General features: G+C 39.9%; 2 protein-coding genes across 4 annotated transcripts in view; one reads left to right on the top strand and one right to left on the bottom strand.

The window, feature by feature from the left end:
* Positions 1–648: 648 nt before the first annotated feature.
* LOC118428763 (GATOR complex protein NPRL3-like) lies at positions 649–14,123 on the top strand. Of its 2 annotated transcripts, XM_035838950.1 has the most exons (17): positions 649–924; positions 1,355–1,453; positions 2,396–2,438; positions 2,973–3,002; positions 3,152–3,293; positions 3,908–3,979; positions 4,748–4,901; positions 5,574–5,652; positions 6,252–6,360; positions 6,572–6,606; positions 6,736–6,892; positions 7,665–7,771; positions 8,202–8,331; positions 9,619–9,672; positions 10,810–10,966; positions 12,465–12,675; positions 13,127–14,123. In XM_035838950.1, exons 1-17 carry the CDS (start codon positions 807–809, stop codon positions 13,290–13,292), a joined length of 1,863 nt encoding a protein of 620 aa, XP_035694843.1. In that variant the 5' UTR covers positions 649–806; the 3' UTR covers positions 13,293–14,123. The 2 variants fall into 2 exon arrangements, with proteins under 2 accessions (XP_035694843.1, XP_035694844.1); XM_035838951.1 differs by lacking the exon at positions 1,355–1,453 and having other exon boundaries at positions 651–924.
* LOC118428764 (arylsulfatase B-like) overlaps positions 13,477–20,014 on the bottom strand; it is a 26,843-nt gene continuing 20,305 nt past the window's right edge. For both annotated transcript variants that reach the window (XM_035838953.1, XM_035838952.1), the window contains exons 9-14: positions 17,167–17,264; positions 16,379–16,515; positions 15,954–16,012; positions 15,628–15,745; positions 15,037–15,167; positions 13,477–14,489 (exon numbers count right to left, since the gene is read on the bottom strand). In XM_035838953.1, coding sequence (XP_035694846.1) covers positions 14,317–14,489; positions 15,037–15,167; positions 15,628–15,745; positions 15,954–16,012; positions 16,379–16,515; positions 17,167–17,264 — 716 coding nt within the window. In that variant the 3' untranslated portion in view covers positions 13,477–14,316. The remainder of the gene's footprint in view (positions 14,490–15,036; positions 15,168–15,627; positions 15,746–15,953; positions 16,013–16,378; positions 16,516–17,166; positions 17,265–20,014) is intronic.

Genomic DNA, 20,014 nt, shown 5'->3' with positions numbered 1-20,014 from the left:
ATTATACATGTATATCAATGACTGCTGTCTATGGCGATGTGATATTGCAGTTTATATTGGGATGATGAAAACCAATTAAAATATGCCACTGCTTAAGCTTCCTCTGTCTTTGTCTCTTTTTTTCTGACCTAAAAAATGAAATGTCTGCACTGTATGCAACTTGTATTAACTGGTATAAATGAACAGGTCCACATGATGATACCTGAAGAAGTGATGAAATTCTAGCATGAATATACATTATAAACACCTTGACAGGTTAATTATTTGACCCTCTGAGTTATAAGGTTCACCAAACTTTCATAGGAAGTTATCTCCATAGTGGTTCAGAAGCGCCTCCTAGTGGTAGTCGGTGGTAACTCAACCAAGGAATGACTACATGAAAATGGGAGAATGAAGCTTTAATAGTTGTCAGTAAAATTTTGTTTTGATATGGACAATTCTTGGACCTTTTAGTTGTTTATGGGCTGTGGTGACCTGAGTCAATATCTATTCTGTATGTTTCATAGTAGCCACCGATATACAATGCAACGTCATCTTCTAACCATTCGTGCTGCAGTTTACACAATGCCTGATAGAGGACGCTGTGACTCTATCTCGACATGGTTGACATTCTACGGTGTCCAGATTATCGTGTTCACAAGAACGAAACCGAAGAAAAAAATTATTTCTGCAATACTCTAGTGGATTTTGTCGGTAGATATTTAAACAATTGAAAATGTTTAATTGCGTATGCTTACAAATTTGCATATTCGGGACAACTTAAATGGTTTCTGTCTGGACGAGGAGACGAGGTTTCGTCCAGAAACATGGCAGATTGTAGCCCTATAAGTATCATCTTGGTGTCGTCAGGTAGTCTCCGAGGAGACAGGCTTCTTTTCAGGTATCCTTACCAAGAACTACCATGCAAACCCGCAATTTCACCAGGTAAGGAACAAAATAATTGTTATACGAGTACGGGGTGGGAGGGGGGCGTGTTTACATTTAGCTTCAAAGACACAAACAACAACAACGGAGGGTGCTGTAACTTCGGGCGTCCCCTACATATTTGTTTGTTGTAACACTGCTTTTCTCTTTGCACATGTAACATTAGGTCCAGCATTAGAACAGGATAGAGAAAGTTGTAACGTTATATTTTTGTTGTTGCTGTTATTTTTGGCAACACCTCAGAGGCAAGTGTCAATTTTATCAAAAGTATATTAGTCCTTGGAATTCCACTTCTTTGTCTTTTCTGTTAATAACTTCTTTGTTTTCTTTTTCTTACATTCTCTCTGTTGTGTTGACGTACATGTAACTGTGTGCATTGTTTTGTACCATACCTGTTACCACAATGTTACCATAACGTTATATGTACCAGCCGTAATAGGTCCCGCTACTGCCGACAACTGGTTTGAACGAGTCTTTCCCTTCTACTGGCCTCACCGATACACCAACAGTCTGCCAACAGTAGCCGAAGGCAGGAACCTCCCAAACTTTAGCCAAACACAAAATCACAATCAATAATCAGTAACAACTAACACTAGTTCACCTTTATTCGTGTGGTAACCTTTATTCGCGTGTCAGTGGTAACCTGTATTCGTTGTATTTAACACCAGGGTATTCCGGTTTATCAAGTCGACTGACGGTGGTCTCAAACTGCATTATATTGAAAAAAAATTTTAGCAGTTTGAAACCACCGTCCATCTACATGATATCCCTATAGGTTACCCTGCGAATAAAGGTGAACTAGCGTTACACCATTAAGATAGAAATAACCAAAAAATACACAATCACACACAAAGATCATTTCTACATGACAGCAAATGGAAATTAACTTTTCTCAATATTGATATTTGCTATTGATTTGCATTTTTCCAATTGTAACCCTTTTCATTCCAGACGGTCCAGAAATTGTTAACCTAATATTTGCAATCTTACATGTTGTGATTGAATACACAAATGCCAATTTGACGTTTGGATATATCAGACACATGTTTGAGCATGTTGTGATTATTCATATTTCATATGTCGTCAAGGCAATATAATATGTAAATTGAGATCCATCTAATTTGTAGAAATCCTATAATGTACCAAGGAGGTTAACCTCCTTGAATGTACATACTTTGTTCATATGATATGTTATCTTTTCTTATCCTAAAGTTGCAGAAAAATAGATTTTCTTGTTTCTAATCTACAATGGCATAGTGCTAAATTGTATAATTATTGCTATCCCAAATGTTATCTTTTCATATTTAAGCATACAGTCTTAAGCAGAATATTTATAAAGCCTGAGAATTAAGTCAGATCACAAGTCTTCATAATCAGTAATGAGAAAGATTTATATCCAGTTTGGATCTTAATTGTTTCAACAACAACAAGAAAACAAAACACTGTTAAACTTTAAACATTTATTTTTCAGCTGTGGCTACAAACCCTTATGTACTACGGGAAGCTGACTGCAGGTTAGTTAATGTAGATTAGTTGGTTAGTATTAGTAGTAGTAGTAGTAGTAGATTGGTTTTTATTCACTCACAAAATATACATAAAATATACAAGGCCTCGCAGTCAAACCATCAAGGTTGACTGAATTGTGCCTGTACTTCACAAAGGCTGCATAATTGCACCATAATAGCACATTAGGTAATTACAAGCATTGTTATAAATTTGATTTAAAAAACGTACGATTACCAGAACCATTAAAATCTACATATATAGACAGTACAAAACAAGGTCAAATGATCAACTTTCATCATCACTACAACAGACAGACGGTTGAAATCAGTGATGTTAGTAATTACAGAGTTGTTTTAGTTAAACCACTTTCATTATTTTATGGTATTGTATACAGTCATATATATTTGGAAACTGTGTGATGATTAATGAATCCAATGGGATAATTTATTGAAACTTGAAAACTGCTGCCATCAGTTCCTTAATTGTTATATAGTTGATTCTAGAGTTGCTAACTTCCATGTATGTTATTTTTCCTTTTTCAGTGGCTCAACAAGTAACCAAGGTTTAACTGGGTACGTCTGTATTTCTGAAACACAGGATTTGAAATTGTTCTCAAGCTCTTGTAAATTGTATTCAAAGACAACTTTCATTGGCACTTTTCTTCATACTTAATAATAATGTTAACGTAGTAAAGTGCTGATTTCTGTTTTCTTCTGTTTAGATACACAGATAAAATCCTGGCCACTTTGATGGCCACCAAGACAGAGCTTGCAGGAGAGAAGTTTGAGTTAAAAGTGGACAACCTGAGATTTGTGGGCCACCCCACCCTCCTGCACCAGATATCATCATTCACGGATCTGTCTGTAAGTCTGGTCAACCTGCAGTTCTCTCATGTATTGCTAGGGGGAGCTTGTGGTTCTTGTCTATCTGATGAAAATCATGCACATGAACTACGTTTACTATGACATGTAAATTGTAAATAAGTTACATCAAATATCGTGGAACACACAGTCAAGAGAATTGACGTCAAACTGTCATTTCTAGATCATAAAAGAAGGGAGCTCTTTAAAGAAGCTAAGAAATTCAACTGTAATATTTCCATATTAACTGTACTCTGCTCTAAACTCAAAACATCACAAATTACAGAAAAAGTACACACATTACAAAAAAATTTCATGTTCCACAATGTTTCAGAAAAAGAAGTCAAATCCCACAAGTTGAAATTTAGAGTTAACAATAAGATAAGAGTAGCCATATGTTTTATATGCAAAGTTTGTTCTTCATCAATGTGTTATTTCCCTGCTGTTAACCTCCAAGCATTACAATAAACGTAATAATAATGAAGCTTATTGGTTTTCACAGCAATGGCAATCACTTCTTTGCTCAAATATGATGTGCATTTGTAGTATTGTCAAAATTGTGGGAAAAAAGGTGGCTAGGAATAAGTCAGACTGAGTCTTGTATATGTGTATTACAGAAGTCAGAAGGACCATCTCCACGGAGAGAGCCATCCCCAATCATCCTCTTCAATATTGTATTTGTTATACAGGTGGGTGTGCTTGTACATTTTGGACAATAGAAATATTCAAACTTCAGTTTTGATAATTGGATTGCTCTAAGTGCTCAAGTCATTGACATTAATTAAGCTGATCTAAGAACAGTGACTTTTCAAGGCATTGCAATATACATCATTATGTCATTACTAGGCTGCGAAAATGTTTGATAGGGGTATTCCAGACTGAATTATAACTTTGGTTTGTCTGTTATTACACAGGCTTTCATGGAATAATCAGAATGCACTTCAAGTGTGTTGAGTGTGCTGCTATTCAAAACTTGAATACCAGATTTGGAAGTTGTAATTGCTGTTGTTACAATTTTTTGTTTGAGAACACCTAATTTTCTCAATTCCAGGCACATTTCACACTGAAATTGGTGTTTTGTCAGATGGGTATAACATAATGGATTACAGCACAGTGTATTCCACAGCACCCTCAGCCCAGCCCTGCCGCGAGTCGGATCGTCCCCGGCCTTTGGTTATACCTAATACACCATGTTGTACTCTATATTTCCATGTTGTGTACTATGTTGTTTTATCCCAGGCCAATGTTAGCCCATCCCTAAACCAGTACTACCATGACCTGAGTAAGAGACTAGCCCTACCGGTACCCCACCCTATTGTGTACTAACTACTATGTTGTTTTATCCCAGGCCAATGTGAGCCCCTCCCTAAACCAGTACTACCATGACCTGAGTAAGAGACTGGCCCTACCGGTACCCCACCCTATTGTGTACTAACTACTATGTTGTTTTATCCCAGGCCAATGTGAGCCCCTCCCTAAACCAGTACTACCATGACCTGAGTAAGAGACTAGCCCTAGCTATCCGCCATGAGGAGTGGAGATGTGGATACCTGAACAAGCAGGCACAGATCATGAGGGATGTACATGACGAGGTGTCAGCCATGCCTGAAGGTGGGGGTGGCTAATTGGTTTACAGTCTCGGCCAATCAGTGCCAATGATGTGTAATGGTGACCTTATGCTCAAAATTTTCACACATGTCTTGACTCTGATTATAAGTAATGACTTTATACATCATGCTTATGTGGTGCAATGATATCGCAGCATTTTTCCCTGAATATTGGTATGCAATGCTATAGGGTTGATTGAACTAACAATGTGAAGAAAAAGTAGGAAAAGCTGCTTTTTGTTTTGTTCAAATATTCCGTTGTATGCCTTTAATGATCAACAATGACAACATTGGGACCATTGTAGTCAATATTGATGATATTGCAAGGTGCATATTATGAAGTTAAGACTGTTTTTCATGGTAAATTGATCATCGCCAAGGTTCTTTTTCCAAACACTGTCTTGTTGGCCAAGACTTATGTGAAGAATAAGGCAGTTAGAGCGAAGACGTTGGGAAGTCCAGTACCTTCAGTTTACAGCCTGTAACCTATTATTGTATTATGGCTTGAAATGCCTAGTTACCTTTTTCAAAATATATAAAAGATTTAGAAATAGATAGAACTTAGAAGTATGAATTATTTTTTTCTAGATATTTGCAGAAAGTTTGTTAAGTTCTATCTTTGTATTTTATGCTCAAGGTTGTCTTTCATTCAGAAAAAAATTGTTTGCTCTTACAGACAGTGCACCTGCATCCCCATTCCAGCACATGATCCCACGCTGTGATCTCGCGAGGGAACTTAGAGATGTTTACACAGGGTGAGCCATAATAGTGTCCGCTATGTTGTCTACCATATTGGATAGTTATTTCCTCGGTCAAAGTATGACCAGGGCTCGAAATTCATTTTTTTGGATTAGGTGCACTGGTGCACCCAGCTTAAAAGATTAGATTTAAGTGGTGCACCCAAAAAAGTTTCGGGTGCACCACTTAAATTTAAGTAGAATGTCAAAATAACCTAATAACAAAACTTAGTTATAAGCTATCAAATTCTTAACCAAGTAACATGACAGACATTTTTATTGTGTTTCTAACACTTACATGTCAAGAATATGATGTATACTAGTATTCTCGATATCTTTCCATACATAAACCTAAGAAAATATTTGGGTGCACCCTGTGCACCCACTGAAAAAAATTGGGTGCACAGTTTCAATTTTGGGTGTACCTGGGTGCACATGCACCCAGTATTTCGAGCCCTGATGACAATGTCATATGCAAATTTACGAGTCTGTCTTTTCCTGTTTGAATCAATATTTTTAAAGGAATATATTATGTAGTATTCCTTTAGTTAGACAGTACATGTATATTCTTAAGTTGTTGTGACATTTCCAATTTACACTAAGTCTTTTTATTGCAGGTTGTGTGATGCAGGGATTGTCAACATTAGAATCAACAGTTGGATCCTCGTCAGTTTTTGTTTACCTCACAAAGTACACAACAACAATGTGGATGCAACCAAAATTGAGGTTGGTCAAACCTTTTTATTACAACATCAATTTTGCAATCTATTTCAATTTTTCTGATTGCCATTTTATTTTCTGTTATATGGATAGAGATATATGTAACACTACATATTATTAGTCATGTATTTCTTTGTAATAAGATTGTATCACCAAATGTACACTGTTCACACTGTGTTTTCATAATCAGTGCTTCTTATTCTTCCTTTCTATCCAGCCAGAGGCAGTAGAAAGATGTATATCTGCTATCAGGTAATTAGAACCATCCTGTCCAAACTTTCTAGAGTCTCCGTACCACCATTTTAGGTTTATTCAACAATTTTGCAAAAAAATTGCTCCAGTTTTGCTACAAATCTGGGTGTTATTTTCACCTTGTTTCAGACCGTACCACGCCATGCTGCTACTAGTGGATCGTGATGGACTGTTAGAGGAGCTACCACAGGACTGTTCGCCGGCGTTAACCAGACTCATAAGAATAGCCACACCTTTAAAGAGCCTGCAGTGTCTGTCTCAAGACTCAGATCTAGCACTTTCACAAGTAGGTCCTTTTAAAAGCAAGAAAAACTGCATTTTACTGTAAATGCATTTAAGTTCACTGGGATTTAATTTCATGGAAGCGGGAAAAGGGACTTTTCGCAGTGGTTTTAAGTTCTCGGTAGCACCATGCTCTGTTACAGTAGTCTCTTACTGCCATGGAAAAACCTTCGCGGTGGTTTTAAGTTCACGGTGAACCGGACACTGCAAAAGCCGCGAACATTAAACCACCTCAAAAGTTTCTGCAGTATTCATTCACCTTTACATATATTATATCTTTTTTTGAGAGAGTCTTCTAAACCGGGCTGAGGTTTTCACTTTGGTGGGAGTGGCCTCTCTATATAGCCTGTTGTCAGCCAATCAGTGAGTCACCTGAATGCTCTAATTGGCTAGTTGGACGCCATGCCCACAAAATTGGAAACCTCAACCCAGTTTCGCAGAGCTTCTGCAGTGTTTATTTTGGGGGTTTTCAATGAAAAACAAACCATTTTATTGGTTGTTTGTAAGTGATGTCACATCTGTATTACTGGTTGGTTCAACCTGCAAGACTTAGACCAATAAATTTGCTTACGTTATGTGTTTGCATTTCATAATTCTGTGGCAGTAATTTCTTATACATTATAAACTTAAGTCAACATCCAGGTGTAATAGAATACAATACTCACACCATATATTAAGCACTTGAGTGCAAAGACCTTTTGTTAGTGCTAAATACTTAACTGCTGCTCACTCCACTGTTATGGAAATGTCAGAAGAAATGTCATTTTGTATTTCAGATTTTCCAGCTAGTTAGCCACCTTGTGTACTGGGGTAAAGCCACCATTATCTACCCTTTGGCTGAAAGTAATGTCTACACCCTGTCTCCTAATGCAAAAACTTCTGTGTAAGTATTTCTTTCAATTTGTCTTTAAGTTAGTTTGCTCAGATAGATTTCATGTTGAACATCTCTTGTCAAAACATATCAAGCAATTCCCTCTGTTTAAAATCAAAGGATTATAAAATATACTAAAAAAGTACTTAATATATTAGTCAAAGAAATTTCACAAACTTAGCTGTAAATTAGTTGTAGCATGTAGCCACAATAGTACTCCCTATAACTTCACATTGGAACTGCATATTCGCTATGGTAAAGGTAATTGATGTCATGTATTTATAACATGTACATGGCATTTGTACATTCCCTACCATTCACGAATAATGAGGTTTTTTATGTTGGTTTGCTACATTTTCTAATGTACATATATTAAATATTTATTGCAAAATTCTGTACTGATATAATTCTGTATTGATAATATCATTTTCACATATTTCAGGAATTCCCTTCTGTGTGAGAAGTTTCTAGAACAGTTCCCGGGGGTGTGCCTCCCAGCAATCATGGCGGATTTCTCCCTGCCCCTCCCCCTGGGGGAGCACAGGAACCCCCTGGGGCTGCCTCAGCAACAGGTCAGCAATACTGTAAATGTATTTAAGTTCGCGGGGATTTAATTTCGCGGTAGCGGGACAAAGGACTTTTCGCGGTGGTTTTAATTTTGCGGTAACACGATAGACTGCAGTCTAATACCATAATAGAAAAATGTTCGCGGTGGTTTTAATTTCGCGGTTAAGTGGTCACCGCGAAAACCGCGAACATTAATCCACCGCGAACTTTTCTGCATTTACAGTATATGATTTGTTCATAGCAGTCATGTGACAGCTAAAGGTTCATTGAAAAAAGAAATTCACAGGTCTTAGTGGCAAGTGTGCAGATGTTGGCAGCACCAATCCGTAGGTGTTTTGGGCACCTTTAGACAGATTAGCCGTGAGGCTCAGTGGGCGTCACTCCACCGTCATGGGGGCAGGTGTATGGCGAATATCGAACTCAGGACCTACTAATTCTGATTCCAACGCTCTAGCTGTTGCGCCACACAGACAACCCTAAAGGTTCATTACTTACTCTTATAAAGGTTCATTATGTTCGTTAATGCTGTAGTTTTGAGATAATAGGATTTCAACTTGTTTCCTCAGTGATTGTTACAATGACAGAGGAAACAAGTTGAAATCCTATAGTGATATACAATTGTCAGTGACCAATACTGACACTAAACACAGAAATGTCCATGGTGTTTTTTGTTCATGGTTTTTACAGTGATTGCAAACTCAAAACCGCTATAATACTAGTAGTTGTAAGAAATTCACTCTTGTCTGTTTTTCCTCTGTCCTGCTCTCTTGTGTCATTCCCCAGGGAATCATCCGACTCAGTACACATGGTGTTGCCTCTCCGCAGGTCGTGCTTCTGTCTCCTTAATGTGCATGTTACATGCATGAGATCGCTCACTTTCTAGCAGACGTGTCTTTTTGTCTATCAAGCCTCAATATGATTGCATTACAATTGTTCCTTGTAGGTTTTTACCATTATCGATGTTTGTCATACGTACTGTCCTTTGACAGAATCTTGTTGATTTGCTGATTTTGAAAATCAGTCTTGTCTTTCCAGCCAAAAGTCTGGTAATTAGTTGCATTGTTTTCTGTGTATTAAATACCTCTTAACCAGCTAAATTAAATACTTGTTGGAAACATTATACGTGTGTAAATGTCTATTTCTACATGTATAATATATATGCATGCAGGTACTGTTCCCCCATGTGATCATGAGTATGTCAATGGTTTATATATAACATACATGTAATAAACCTTTTTTTTGGATATCATAGTTACCAGTTTTTTTTTTTATGCCATTGCACTTTTTTGCAGGCCCAGTTAGTACAGATGGTAGTGTGGATGTTACAACACAGGCTGCTGGTTCAGGTAGATTTGTTTGCTTCATTCAAGAACATTTCCTGTGTAATGCTTAACCCATAACTGCCAGAGTTTCAGCACTATAAAATGCTATCAGTGCCAGGGTTGGCTGCTGACATCCAAAAAGAACCTCCCGAACAAGGCCGACGTCCCTAACTTCCGGGGAAATACGCTATCCCGGATATATCCGGGTCACCCAGGGTGCGTCACACAGGACATGTATTGATGTGTGCCGGATATATCCGGGTTTGGCAGTTTAAGGGTTAAAAAGATAGTAATATGCATACTATGCATAGTAATATATTGATAGATAGTAATATGCATAATATGCATTTGGATTACATACTCCAAATACTGACTTTGGATTTGGGGCCGCCTAGCACAGTGGTAGTGTATTCGGCCCATGATCGAGAGGTCGCCGGTTCGAATCCGCCTACCGTGCTGCCGGTCTTGTGCCCTTGGGAATGGCACTTTACACGACTTTCCTCACTTTACTCAAGTGAAAAATGAGTCGTCCCTCGGATAGGACGTTAAATGGAGGTCCCGTGTATGGGGAGAGCCATACCCTATGCACGTTAAAGAACCCCCACACGTGCGATGGTGCGGTGTGCGTTGGTGCAAATCCTTCTGTCGGGAGTTGGTGATTCACTTCAAATCACCCGGATGGAGGCCTGGCGAACCTCTGTCTCGTATCAGCCACATGGTGAATTACATCATTCACCCGGACGGGAGACCTGGCGCATCCCCGTCTTGTAATTAGCCAGCGAAAGGGTATGTCACCCCGCAAGGGGCGGTATAACCCCGTCGTGTGTAGACATGTGCGAACATGTCTACATTTGATCACGTCGACCGATGATGATGATGACATACTCCAAAAGATATACACGAAGCCCAAGAAACTAAAATCAAAATCTATACTGATTACTGTATATCAGAATTTTTTTTGCGGTTGTTTTAAGTGCTGCAAAATTCAGTCCCTCAAATCGATTTACATTACTTCTTGAAAGAAACTGTACGTGCTACTAGTACTCAAAGCTGTAAAATTTAGGAAATACAGCACAGGATATAGCAAATTATGTTATATTTTAATTGCTTTCACAAGTCTTTACTAAGAACACAAAAAAACTTTATGATTTTTTACTCCAGCTTCACACGTACATCTACCTGATGTCCATGGATCCAGAAACAGCCGGAACTGGCGCCGCGAAAAGTCAGGCGTCGCCATTGCTTCTCGTGCCTGATGACGCAGCACGGAACAGAACCATCAGCGGGGGGAGTGAGGCCATCAGTGTAGGGTCACCAGGTAGTGTCTAATGTTTGTACAGAACCATCAGTGGGGGAGTGAGGCCATCAGTGTAGGGTCCCCAGGTATTGCCTAATGTTTGTACAGAACCATCAGTGGGGGGAGTGAGGCCATCAGTGTAGGGTCACCAGGTAGTGCCTAATGTTTGTACAGACAGAACCATCAGCGGTGGGAGTGAGGCTATCAGTGTAGGGTCCCCAGGTATTGCCTAATGTTTGTACAGAACCATCAGCGGGGGGAGTGAGGCCATCAGTGTAGGGTCACCAGGTAGTGCCTAATGTTTGTACAGAACCATCAGCGGGGGCAGTGAGGCCATCAGTGTAGGGTCCCCAGGTATTGCCTAATGTTTGTACAGAACCATCAGTGGGGGGAGTGAGGCCATCAGTGTAGGGTCACCAGGTAGTGCCTAATGTTTGTACAGAACCATCAGCGGGGGGAGTGAGGCCATCAGTGTAGGGTCACCAGGTATTGCCTAATGTTTGTACAGAACCATCAGTGGGGGGAGTGAGGCCATCTAGTGTAGGGTCACCAGGTAGATGCCTAATGTTTGTACAGAACCATCAGCGGGGGGAGTGAGGCCATCAGTGTAGGGTCCCCAGGTAGTGCCTAATGTTTGTATTTTGTTTTGCATCACCTCAAGGACGGAGACCCTAAATATGGCTTATTCAGGGGTGTGAACTGATAGATATTTTGGGCAACACCTCAGGAGTGGGGACTGTAAATATAGCTTTATAAATTATAAGTTGGTTTGTATTGTAAATTACAAACTGTCATGAGCAGATAGGGAAAAATTTTGGTAGCCTTTCTAGTGAGATATTTTGGCAAAGTAGGAAAAGGCATTGATGCCTAAGTAAGTGGGAGATATCAGGAAAAGGAGGAATTTTTCAATTCTTATTTTCAAGTTGTTAGGGCCACACACCTCCTTGGTTCTTGGTCAAAGTAAAACGTAGCAAAGATGGAAAAAGGGCCATTAAGAAAATTCAAATCTGACTACATCAAATCCTGATCACTACATCACTCTCCAGATACCAACTTTTTCTCAGTCTTCTTTTTTGATGATGTTTTAGATTCCAAGAACCAACAAGTCAACAAATCTAATTGATGAAGTCTATCAGCAAATTCTGTTCCTTTTTTGTGGCTTTTTCAATAACTGTTAAGGTGGGGTCACACATGCGTATATATTCAAGTCCGTTTGAGGTGCGTATGAAGCTCTTAGTCTCCACCAGGCTCCACAGGTCGCGGGGAAAATAGTACAAATTGGACAAATATAGATACATAACATGCCAGATGAGTTAGCTGGCTGAGAAGTATGGTTAGCGACCCAGCTAACTCGTCTGACATTTTACCTGTTTACGGTTGTCCAATTTCTATCATTTTTCCAACGACCTGTGGAGCCTGGTGGAGGCAAATACTCCCATGCGCGCCTCATACGGACTTAAATATATACGCAAGTGTGACCCCACCTTTAATCTTTGTGGTTTGAATCTTGTCCCCACAGATGGTGGTGAGCTGGAGCTGAGCTCCAGTGTAGAGACTTACTCCACCTACTCCACAGAGATGGGCAGTGACGGCATGCTCATCACCAAGGACGCCCGTCTGCAGAGGAAACTCACCGAGAGTCTGCTGTCCGACCTGACGGAGGGAGAGAGGCTGAGCGTGCTGAAGGTTCCCGCTGCGTCAAACCCAGAGGATCTCAGACTTTTTGCAAGGTAATGTCGTTCTCCTATGCAGAGCCTTGCCCGTTTACATGTTGTACATGTGTATATATGCACATGTACCTTGGGGAGGCTCTGTTAAACTGGGTTGAGGTTTCCGCTTTCAAGTTGACATATCAATCCATAGTTTGGTAATAGATACTTGTTTGACTCTAGATTATTGTCTTTCACTGATAGTGGATGGTATCTGAAATGTCAGACCTTTCCCAAAAACTTGTCTAGTTGCGAGAGTGTGCTGCAAGTAAGATTGAGTAATCAGGCATATTGAAGGGCTATTAGAAGGGTTTGGTTAAATTGACCGATCCATGCATCCATCCATCCATGCATCCAAACGAACAGTTGAACAAACCGCTTCTGTCGATTCAAAGCTGGTGCTACGCACCAGCAAAAATAAGAATATAACTGAATGAGATAGGCATAATAATTGGATTGGTTTGCCTTCCAGACTGGTGTGGTACTTCCGTGGACAGCATCACTTGGAGGAGATCATGTACTACGAGAACCTGCGGAGATCGCAGCTGCTGACTCTACTGGACAAGTTCCGGGAGGTGCTGATCACGTGCCAACACGAGGACGCTGCAGCCGCGGTCTTTCACACCAAGCAGTACTGAACCCACGGAATCTCTCACACCAAGCAGTACTGAACCCACGGAATCTCTCACACCAAGCAGTACTGAACCCACGGAATCTCTCACACCAAGCAGTACTGAACCCACGGAATCTTTCACACCAAGCAGTACTGAACCCACGGAATCTTTCACACCAAGCAGTACTGAACCCACGGAACCTCTCACACCAACTTTTAGGTTTTATTGGTTTGTATATCTAGAATATTAAACCACCACAAGGTGTAACACAACAGTACTGTACAGTAAGTTCAATCTGACAGTGTTTAAGATTGGACTGTGAATATGCAATGTGGCTTGCCAAGGCTCCAATTTTTAGCCAAAGTTTGACTTTAACATGCAGAGGTTTCATGCTTGCGACTCTTTAGCAATGGACCAACAAACTGAAATTCAACAACCCCTCTAAAGGACAAGTGCAACTGGAACTGGAACATAATGTCAATCTACCATTAGTAGAATATTTCCATTATCTAATTTAAAAGATGTTTTTAGATTATCAACCTGCTAAATGATTAGCATGCAGTAAATTTTAAATCTACACTCTACATGCTATGGTTCTCTATCATTTGCATCTTATGTCTAAGATAGATGTAAAGGTTAGGTGTTACCTGTCTTTCAATGTAACTTACATGATGCCTGCTAAGCTGGTGTGTTGATTATACCAGCTCTGCAGTACAGATACAGATGTTATACATGCTGGGTTTACACTGCCATTGTGCATTATAAGGGGAACACACTGCCATTAGACAAAAACTAAATCAGATGACAATGTAATAAACAGTTAGTATGAACCAGTTATATGCACATATTGAAAAATATGATGTCGTATAATGATAAAAGATATAAAAGATGCGTGCGTGGCTGACTAATTTCTCTGGTAGATTATTTACCCTATTTGTAAAATTTCAAATACAGTATATTGTAGCAAGCAAAAGTGTCGAAAACGTCTGACAAGTTAGTAAAATCGTTTGTACGGCGCTGAGATACTTTGAAAGCTGACGATGGTTGCCTAGCACCACCCTGGAGACCACGCCCCATCCCAGTGTCTAGGATTCCCCTTGGGGTCGTTTTTGGGCCAGATGGCGGGCACCATGGTCTTCCTGTAGTCCTCTAGTTTCCCCTGCATCTCCTTCAGCTTGTCTGGCATGGTGTCGGCGAGGTTGTGGTGTTCTGTAGGGTCGTCTGAAACGGACATGGAACGTCAAAACATTAGTAGCTATCAGGTGTTTACGTTCACATGACTGTGAAGCATTTCCCGGTCAACCCGGAAGGGATTCTGTTTTATTTTTGTCAAATTTGATGTAAAATAAAGTCACATGATTGCAAAATTATGACCATGCAAAATAGGTTAGGTTTGCGTCTTCCAAGTACAATCAACCAGCATGGCAGACCGTGCCAGACGTGATGTATGTGCAAACATCCAATTGGATGCTTTTTAGAAACAACAGGTGCCAATGGCGCAATGGCTGGATGGGTATAGTGTTCTTGCATTCTATAGGTCGTGAGTTCGATTTCTGGCCAAACGATACCAAAGATTATTTAAGATGGTACATGCTGCTTTCTCTGCCTATCACTCTGCATTTGAGAACACACACACCACAACCAGTGGACTAGCTCCCTGCTGTAGAAAGATTGCAGAAGAAGAAGTTGTGTGGCCTAGGGCTACGGAGACAAAGATGGGTGCCATCCTATGTGCACCATCTGGTGCGGTTAGAACTTTTTTTGGTACCTTTAAGGTTGAAGAGCCACGTTCCCGTGATAGGGTCCCCGATGTCATGGTGACTGTCCGTCAGGTTATCAGGGCGGATCCACGTGTCAGGTTTACCTGCGTATCCCTCAATCAACTTGTAGTCACCAACCCTGGAGGACAACAAAATTAGATCAACCAATGAGCTGCATGAAGATGATCTTCATCAGATGTGCAACATGTGACGTTAAATTTATCATTAACTGTTAATAGACTGTCAGGGAAGCAAATTTTAGTATCCTTGTTGAATCATGCTACATGTAATGTTATTTGTTAGTTTATTACAAATGAAAGAGTTTTATCATTGGTTACTTCTGTGATGCGATTCTTCCGTAATGAACCATAAATTCATTTGATTATAGAAATTAGGTAATTTAGATAAATCAAATATATATCAAAATTCATCACATACTACTTAGAGTACCCAAATCACAAAAACTCTGGTTTGGAAGTATACTACTACTATTACTAGTAGTATAACAGTAGTTATCTAGTCCGTTGCTATACAAGAGGTGTCACCAAAAACAACATTGAAATTTTTTAATCTTAGCATAAGTTTGACTATATTCTAACCTGATGGCTCCCTGTTTTGTAGGAAAGACGTCATCAATGTTGTAGACAAACTCAGTACGAGGAGAGGGCTGGCCTGACACGAGGGTGTCCAGTTGACTCACACCGTCTATACTGGGGTCTGCAAAGAAATGACATCTATTTAAAGATTCCTTGCCTCCTTGAGATTCTCGTACACACTGTATGTCTAGTTTGTAAAACGTTTGGTAAAGAATTCGAAAGAGAAATTTAAAGGGCTCTTTACAAAAACTGGTAAACATTCAATACATGCCTGACTCAGGCACCAAACACTTTTCAAAAAGTCGTGCAGTTCACGACAAATGACGTACCTGCAGTTCCGCCTGCAGCTGCCAGGATTGTTGGGAACCAGTCCACTGCATGGATCATCCTTTAGGTTAGAAAGTGAAACAAAGATTACACTAACTGTGAAATATTGGTTGCCGTCCGCAGTGGTAGGAGGTTAGTTAAGAAGATTCCAAGGCCTGAAATAGATTCTGTATAGACTGTTCCATTTTACAAACAATCTCTCAGGTTATCATTCGGAAGCTTTTCCAATATAACGTTAAGCAAATATATGAAACACAATGCGGCTTCCGAAGATTGTTTGCAATTGGTAATAACGTTACTAGTACTCAAATTTCTAATACTTACAAAAACGTATATCTCACTATGGCTATACATCGCTCTTTATATCTCTCCCAATCCTTTTCTTTCTTTCTAAAGTATGAATTATGTATATGGTATTTGGACTCACTCGTCGCTAGTGTAGCCAGTTTTCTGCAGCATCTTGCCATGCACAAAGGCTGCTGCTCTGGTGCCCCCCTCCCACAGTGTGATTTTCCCGCCACGGAGAGGGAAGTTATTTCCACTGAAAAGTGGCCAGCCGCCATTCTGTTGGGAAGAATACGTTTTAGCACAAGGTACGTGATCATAAGGTGTAACCAATATAATGTCATCTCACACACGTCAAAAGCGAAGGTAAAAGAAAGGCGTCAGATTTAACGCTAGTTCACCTTAATCCGTGGGGCAACCTAAATTCGTTGTTTTTAAAAACTGGGTATTTAGACATTTCACGTCAATGACGTACGTTTAAAATTTCAACATTTTCAAAATATTGCAATGTGAAAGTACATTCCATCGACTCAACGATCTCAAAATACCCTATCTTTATATACTACGGATATAGGTTACCCTACGGATAAAGGTGAACTAGCGTTACATTGGATATCTATATATGTTCGGGTTTAAGTATTGTACGGATGTTTCATGTCTAGAAAAAGAACATATAAAAAAGATTAGCTAACACATTTCCCTACCAATACCCGGCCGGGCTAATTACGGACTTAAATAGTGTTAAAATAGTGTATTGTAACAAGTATGCACAAGTTGTGCTCTTAAATAATTTTGGTAAGAATTGTGTCTTTTGCTCTCACTTTTCTTTCCCCAAAACTGCCCGGCCGGACCCCGGATTGGAAATGTGTCCCTAGCATAAGCATAAGCCGACCATTTAAAATCTTTATGGCTATGGAACTGTCATCTTACGTCAGCTGTGAAGATCAGGAGGGTGTTGTCCCATAGTCCCGCCTTTTTCATCGCCATGGTAACGTTACCAATGGCTTCATCCATGGCGCTCACCATTCCTGTAAACATTTCAGTTGATTGCGTTTAATTCAATTCTATTCAACAAACTGGAGATTCTCGTCACTGAACTTTCGTTTTCAGGCATATTCTGGTTGTAGTAATCATATCAATGCCCGGTGTTGGTCGGATTGGTCCGTGTAAGTGGACGTTTTGATATTGTACTTAAGGTGTAATTTTATAGTTGAACATAGATCGAACCTCTAACTATATATTCCATCACTGTTCTACGTCTTTGATGATCTGCATCTGTTCCTTTATTTTTTTTTTTTTTTATTTATTCACATATATTTTGCGAGTATGAGGCGGAAAGCACAAATTGCTTATATTAAGCCTTCTACTCAAGAAACATACGCATAAAACAAGAATAGTAAACGACATTACATACATAAGTACAAAATGGATGACAGAAAAATAAATTTAAACAAGACAAGTTGGTGCTGAATCAATTAGGAGAACCTGCCTGTACAATGGATATAGGTAATGACAAGATCAAAAATGTTACAGTTCTGTTGATGTGAGAGAGATGTTGATCCTGATAACAGTAAAGTACATAAAGTAGTGTCGTTGAGGTGCTTTAGGTCTACTATAATATTTGAGACAGCCGATAACAAAGAACTTCTTTGGCTAGTATAGAGTGTGCAGTGTAGTAGATAATGTTCGGTTGTTTCACAATGATAGCCGCATTTACATGTAGGATAATCAATACAATGGTGTTGAAATAGATGGTAGTTTAACTGACTGAAGTTTAGACGGAGCCTTGTAAGATGAACTGCGGAACGACCTTGGCCATGAGAGAAATGGGAGTATTTTGTCGACTTGTTGAATAGTGAGTCCAGCTCTTTTTTGAAAGTGTTGATCGAAAGGACGGCTTTAGCATTCGTAGGCAGTTCATTCCACAAGTGAACAGTTGAAGGTAGGAAAGATCTTTTATACTTTTCAGTTTTACAGGCAATGGAAGTAAGGTTTTGGTTTGCGCGAAGGTTGTAAGGGACCGTATCACAGATACGTGGAGGGATAATATTATGTAAGTACAGTGGTGCGAGACCATTCATAATTTTCCAAAACTGAATCAACTGGTGCTTTTTCCTTCTGTCCGCTAGTGTGTCCCATGCAACCTCGGCTAACAAGCTCTCATGTTTAGTGCCTCTCATGGCTCCGGTACAAACTCGTGCCGCGGCCATCTGGACAGACTCAAGAAGATCACAATCTTTGCCGAGAAGGCCACACCAAACAATGTCAGCATATTCAAGTAATGGACGAATCATAGTGACATACAGAGTTTCTAATGTTCCCCGAGGAACAAAATATGATATCCTCTTCAGAAGATTGATTCGCTTCATTGCCTTGGTAATCAATGTAGACACGTGATATGACCAGGACAAGTCACGTTTCAAGTTTAAGCCCAAATGCTTGTGAGAGTCAACTTCCTTAAGCACAACTCCTTTAAACACTAATGGTGGGTGATAGACTTTGACCCTTTTCATGGAGAATGTCATCAGTTCAGTTTTAAGGGGATTAAAAGTTACCAGCCACTGGTCCGACCATTCACCCACCATTCTAAGATCATGGTTCAATCTATTTGCTGAGACGAGCGGATCCAAAACTACTTCCACAAGAGACGTGTCATCAGCAAAAAGATTGGCATCAGTTTGCAAGTTGTCCACTAGATCGTTAATAAAAACTAGGAAAAGGAGTGGGCCCAAAAGCGACCCCTGTGGGACACCTGCGTCAATCGGTAGCCAGTCGGAACATGCCCCATTAATGACAACTCTCTGCTTCCGATTTGTGAGATAAGATTGTATCCATTGAAGAAGTGAACCAGATATCCCTAATTGGCTTAATTTGAAAAGGAGACCATCGTGCCATACCTTATCAAAAGCTTTTGATATGTCCAAGAAAACGGTGCGTACTTCAAAACCTTGGTCTACTGCTTTGTGCAGCTTATGAACAAGGTGTGTCAATGAATTAACTGTTGAGTCTCCGGGGGTAAATCCAGAATTTCGATCGGTTAGCAGGTTGTTGCCATGTAAGTACGCAGATAATGGGGCATAAACTATCCGTTCAAACACTTTGGACACACAGCACAGGAGTGAAATAGGCCTATAGTTTTCTTTGGCCTGCTTATCACCTTTTTTATACACAGGGACAACATTTGAAAATTTCCAAATTGACGGAAAACAGCCGTATTCTAATGAAACATTAAACAAATGCGACAGTGGTTGTGCTATTGAAGGTGCTATACACTTCAGAAGCCTATTACTTAGTCCATCAGGCCCTGTGGCCTTGTTTATATTGAGGTCTGACAGTACACTGTAGACATTTGCGGGGCAACAATTAATTGAATTGAGAGCTAGTTCTGTTCTGGGTACAAAGTTTGGGAAAGAGGCGCCATCGGTATTCAGGTACGTTTGAGATGCAAAGTAGTTGTTAAGAATATCGGCTTTGGCCTTGTCGTCTGCCATAACATTTCCATTCTCAAGTAAAGAGGGCAGAACCCGGTCCGCCTTGCCAAGAAAGATTTCCTTGGAAACTGACCACCATTTCTTGGGGTTAGAAGTTGGATTGGCAAGGTCAAGACAGAGGCTATGCCGATGATTTCTCTTCGCTTTTCTAATTAAATCTATACAATTATTTCTAACTCGTTTAAATGCACAAAATAAACTAGAGTTATTTGTTTTTTTGTACCGTCCGTAGAGCCGCCTCTTTCTCCTGAGTAAGCGCCTGATCTCACATGTCATCCAGGGCTTAT

Source organism: Branchiostoma floridae, chromosome 13 (assembly GCF_000003815.2).
Source record: "Branchiostoma floridae strain S238N-H82 chromosome 13, Bfl_VNyyK, whole genome shotgun sequence".
NCBI lineage: Eukaryota > Metazoa > Chordata > Leptocardii > Amphioxiformes > Branchiostomatidae > Branchiostoma > Branchiostoma floridae.
This window is presented reverse-complemented; position numbering and strand designations above follow the sequence as displayed.